Source organism: Gigantopelta aegis, chromosome 3 (assembly GCF_016097555.1).
Source record: "Gigantopelta aegis isolate Gae_Host chromosome 3, Gae_host_genome, whole genome shotgun sequence".
Classification (NCBI taxonomy): Eukaryota; Metazoa; Mollusca; class Gastropoda; order Neomphalida; family Peltospiridae; genus Gigantopelta; species Gigantopelta aegis.
This window is the reverse complement of record NC_054701.1, coordinates 62897035-62902554: the sequence shown is the minus strand read 5'-3', so window position 1 is coordinate 62902554 and position 5520 is coordinate 62897035. Positions and strand designations below refer to the sequence as shown.

Sequence of the window (5520 nt, the reverse complement as noted above, 5' to 3'; positions counted from 1 at the left end):
AATTGTGCATATATTTTTATTTATTTTCAAAATATTATAAATATAAATGATTATGTGTTCGGGTCCAATCACTATAGGTCGGTGTCAGTTTTGACAAATATTTGTTTTGGTACAAAATACGTGTGTAGAATAATATGCTTAACAAACATTCAAAAAGTAACAGATGGTGAACAGTATTTACAAAGCACGACAGAATGCATGTGGACGGATCTAGAGATATGTTTTGCGCCCACGTTTGTTTTTAAAACAGGAAACGTATATAGGTTCATATTTTCACAATTGTCCAACCTTACCAAAAATCCTGTATCTGCCCTTGATGCTAGCACTATTTTCCGGAAAGCTCATAAATACATCTACTGATTCATATAAATACTACTTCATAAAGCCTTTTACATTTACCTTTGATGCTCAAATGTATGTTCGTAAACTATGTCCGTCATTTGTTTTAACATGTTCGTAAATGTGCGTCGTATTTTTAACATGTTCATAATTTTCCGTGATATGCTTGAACATATTCGTAAATTTCCGTAATTTTCTTTAACATGTTCGTAAACTTCACTAGTCTACTGTCCTTTGTGGAATCATATCAAATGATGACGGTAACGTATCTCAGTGGGCTTCATCGAAGGAATACTGTTAGGTGATTGTTGTATTCTTGTTTCTCTATAAGAGTTTTTTTTTGTTTAACGACACGACTGGAGCACATTGATTAATTAATCATTGGCTAATGGATGTGAAACATTTGGTAATTCTGACTCGTAGTCATTAGAGGAAACCCGCTACATTGTTCCTAATGAAGCAAGGGATCTTTTATATGCACTTTCCCACAGACAAGAAAGCACATATCACGGCCTGTGTCCACTTGTAGTGTGTTTCTCTATAAATACCAATTGACTAGTAAATATAAACATGCCAAACACTAAATGTAATAAAAGACACTGTAAATCTTTCTGCGGGAATTTAGTTGTTGTTGATTGTTGGTTTAAATTTTATCTTCTTCTTCAAAACATCAAAACCGGAAGGCATATGTTACTGGTTAGACGTCTATTGGTATAGTTGTGGAAACACAGGGAACAGATAACCGCTGGGCATCATGGACGTAGAACCAGATCCAGAAAGTCCATGGTAGAAGGGTGGATGTGGGATGACTGATGCAGGAGACATAAAACTATACGGTGAAGCAGATGGCCCGATAGATGTTGCTGGATGGAAAGGAACAAATGGGTAGGCCCGGTGAATGCTGGGTAATAGACGTTTCCGGCGAGCACGCTTGTTTTGAAACCAAACCTGAAATGAAGAATACAATTTAACAAGAAGCATAACTCTATGCGATAATATATTCTTGCATATGTGCATCCATATACATGTACATTTATTGGGTTATACATGTATTATACTCAACAGTATTGTGTAGACCTAACAAACTGTAAGAAAAGTCTTCGCCAGATAGTTACTTCTTTTTGATGAACATTAAGCTAAGTGTACCCTTGAAGGTGTTATATCATAGACGCATGTGTCATCTCTCCATTTTTACATTTATTTAAATCATTATTTTATTGAAGAGGACATTCGAGCCTCAACAACTTTAAAACCCTCTATTACTACTAACCTTTAGAATACCTCTTAGTTCGTATGGTCTAAAAATGAGTGATAATCATTCATCAAAGGTTGAGGATTCTACTAGCGACTCTCGTAAGATGAAGTTGTGTTGTGAGAACGTGGACATTTCTCTCCCCACCACCCTAGGGGCTGTGCTGCGGGAACTTGGGCTTTTGTCTAAGTACCGTGTGGAGCACAGTGGAGGCTCGGCGATCGTCACGCTGTTTTACGGCGTTGACAAGCCGCGCCGGTCAACAAGTAGAAGAAGGAGGAGGCGACCCCACCTGCTTCGAAGAGGAGGACGAGACCGACAGGGGCGGTTCAGGGGGATCCAAAGCCGATGGCTCAACCACCGGGGGCGGTTCCTCTTGCGTCGCCGCCCTCATCCACTCGACTGGAGCACTCGCCAGGAGCGGCCCGGGGGGGGGGGGGGCAAAGCTGTCAGCTCCACTGACAGTGGCGGCCCCGTCTACTCAAGTTCCAACGCTGATGGACACCGAGCATGTGGTCATCACAGACCCGCCAGCTAGTCCACCAGCGCCTCCGAGGGTTGTTGTTGCCCCAGTGGCGGTCCGGAGCCCAAGAGGAGGAAGGTGTCAAGGCCACCATACCGAAGATGTCCGATCCACCCGATTGGAATCTCGTCTGCGACAAGCTGCCAGCGATGTACCGAGGAGCGATCCAGGGGGACTTCACCAGCAGCGCGCAAATTAACGGTCCGTGGGATGACACACAATGGCGCCAGCTTCCAAACAGCCAAGGGAAGTACCAGATACAAGGAGCCATCCACTCGGACAAACTATGTGACAGCACAGCGGGACGGGCTGTTCAGGCAGGGACTCATAATGCCATCCATGGACAATACGACCATCCACCGTATTCTAAAGATGGTATTGCAAGGTGACTACCTTGGAGTCATAGACAAGCGCCACGTCTACCTGACTGAAGGACTCCCCAACTACAGACCTGAACAGCCCATCAGCTCGCCATGAGTCCCGCGGCGCAACCCTACCTAGGACAGGTAACCTCCTTTTTGGGGCTTAGTTGGACTTTAAATTTTTGGCTGTGGCTCAAAATTCTTGTTTATTTTTTTATAAATAGTCCAACGCACTTTACTTTGGCGCCCGTTCAATTGCTCAAATCACCTTAAAACCTTTTAGGCCGAGCACTCAAAAATATTTTGGGTTTTAATTTCTTAGTCCGGACATGGTTAGGATGCAGGTTATTCTCCGTAGGACTTGGGTTTTTTTGACCGTACTAAATTTTTTATTCCAAATTCCGCCCACTTCAAACTTACCCCCCCCCCCCCCTCCTCTCCTGTCCCGGACTTAGTCACTGGCGAAAGTCAGAGATTAAGCCCGTGATAGGCGTGCGTGAAGCCTTCGTGGCAGATATGCACGTAAATACTTTACCTGACCTCAAAGGTTGAAGCGATTATTTCAATAAAAGTCTTATTCGTTATTTTTAATTTGATTTGTGTTAAAGCACGCTTTCCATGGTCACACTTCAGCTATTTGAGCTGTCTATACTCGGGCGAGGGGGTCTAATGGATAGCAGTTAGTGAGATACTGGAGACATCGGTGTAGTTACCTCACAACCTCCATATTGAGCCGCGGAAGCTCAGTCAGGTGAGAGCTGGTACCAAAATGCGAACCTAATACCTACCAGTATTACTAACATCCACTGGCGTAAATTAACTACTACACCATTGATGCCAGTAGTCCGATTTGATCGAGACTAACCTTAATTCTCTGCTGGGGTATCCCAAATTCCTGTGACAAAGCCTCCAAAGTCTCGATATCCGGGTACGGTGTCTTAGTCAGTACTGACTCCAGTCTTCGGACTTGAACTAGTGAGTAGCTTATGCGACCTTTCTTTTTCTGACTGTCGCATTCATTGTCAGATATTATTGCTTTGTGCACCAACGAAGGTGAGTCTTCTATGATGACGGGTCTTCTATAGGTTACAGGTGGACTAAGTCTAATGGATGAACAGGTCTCAGAGGCATCACTGTTGGAACTGGTGTTACTGGTGTCCACGTTTTCGTCTGAAAGATTCCAAAATTAATTTTGCACTATAAATGATACAATGAAGGCAAGAGAGATTTGAGGTGAACAGGAGAATAAGAGAAATTTGTTTCACATGAATTCCAATAATATAACCCTATGACAAAAAATATACATGTATGCACGACAAGAAAGAATGTTTCGTATCGATAACCAAATTGCATTCAATGTCATTCATTTCAGCTTATTTTCGTGCTTATTTCCAATCGAGGTTCAAGCACGTTGTCCTGGGATGTCTGTCCAGGACAGTAGGTTAGTTGTTAGTGGTTAGTGCGAGAAAAAAGGGTGTTAAAACTCGCTCTGGGTGGGAGCCGGTGCCGGGCTGCGAACCCTGTACCTACCAGCCTTATGTCCGATGGCTTAACCACGACACCACCGAGGCCGGTATTCAATGTCGAGAAGCATTCCTTCAGCTTATACATCGTTGTTAAACATGTTAATCCAGACATGTTAATTTAAAGAAATATATACAATGCACCACACCACCCTTTCAAAGATTGGATAGATTGTTAGGTCTTCGCCCGAGAAAGAGAATCAGTCAATTTTGGTTTAGGTAAAATGCATGCATAAAGGGTCTTTATACGAATCGACAAATTCAACATGGTGCATGACAATAGAATGTCCCAATACGCCTCATACCACCCCTTTCCAGATTGGACAGGTTTTTGGGTTTTCACCCCAAAAAGAGAATCCATGACTTTGTTTAGGTAACATGCATGCACTAGAAAAAAATTGTTTATTCATTAAGGGTCTTTATACGAGTCAAATTTAATATGATGCATTACGTATTTAATTTAAAATCATACCGTTAAAAAAAAAGAAGAGAAAAAACCCACTTCAGATATAGTTAATGGAATCAGTAGGGCGTACTTGACATTTAAAATCACAATATATTAAACATCCAGGACGTTGCATTGTTGTGTGTCGTTTTGTAATAAAGTGTCGAATTGTAATAAAAAAAAAAGGGAATTTGTTTTCCATGTCCTGTTGAGCATTGACAGCGATTTTGAGATGTTAATAAGCAACATAACATATGGAAAATAAAGTTTATTACAAAACGACACTTTAGCGCTATTGCTCCAAAATCACCCTTAACGCACTTAAACAATATGGGTAATTTCTCAAGTCTGTGGATCGACAAACTAATGAAAAAATATGCCAAAGTTGGTCTGGTGGTACATATTTCGGCCCCAAGATTAAGATAGAGTAAATTGGAATTAAAAAAAAAAAATTGTTATTACAATTCGACACTTTATTACAAAACGACGTAGAATATGTGGTTCTACTACGTCAGAACCATGTTACATACCCTATAATATAACGTTAATTATATAGCTGGTATTCAAACTTGTGGCACCATGTTTCAAACGTTTTTCAAGCGAAATAGTGCAACAAATGGACACACAAACCAAAAATGTATAACCTACCGTACTCACTAAATCCCGACTGAAGTACTTGTATCATTATTAACAAAATAAATATGCCAATAACAACCGTCAAAAGTCCCCCGCCATTTTAAAAATTCTACATAAAGGGAAGCAACTCGCCGTGCACGTGAAGAAAAGTATTGACATAACGTGCCCCGTGCACTACATTGTTATATGCTTTATTAAATAAATGCACATACCTGTATATCCGGAACTATTGAGGGAACTGGAACCTCGATCGGTACAAATCGACTTCTCGTATGGGGATGTGGGAGGAACAGGCTTCCAATTTGATGTCTGGTACCAGCCGGATCTTAGTGGCAGAATTCGGTTACTCAGAAGTCCCGACACGCTAAGCAGAGGGACTTGACTAGTCGAGGGCAAGTTGTCGGCGATGATGTCATCCTCACAATACCCGCGCTTTCTTA

General features: G+C 41.6%; 1 protein-coding gene across 1 annotated transcript; it reads right to left on the bottom strand.

The window, feature by feature from the left end:
- On the bottom strand, positions 1-5166 carry LOC121391603 (homeobox protein prophet of Pit-1-like). The gene is made up of 3 exons (XM_041523176.1): positions 5093-5166; positions 3342-3646; positions 1-1287 (listed from the first exon to the last, which is right to left on the bottom strand). Exons 1-3 carry the CDS (start codon positions 5127-5129, stop codon positions 1045-1047), a joined length of 585 nt encoding a protein of 194 aa, XP_041379110.1. The 5' UTR covers positions 5130-5166; the 3' UTR covers positions 1-1044.
- Between the last annotated feature and the right edge of the window lie 354 nt (positions 5167-5520).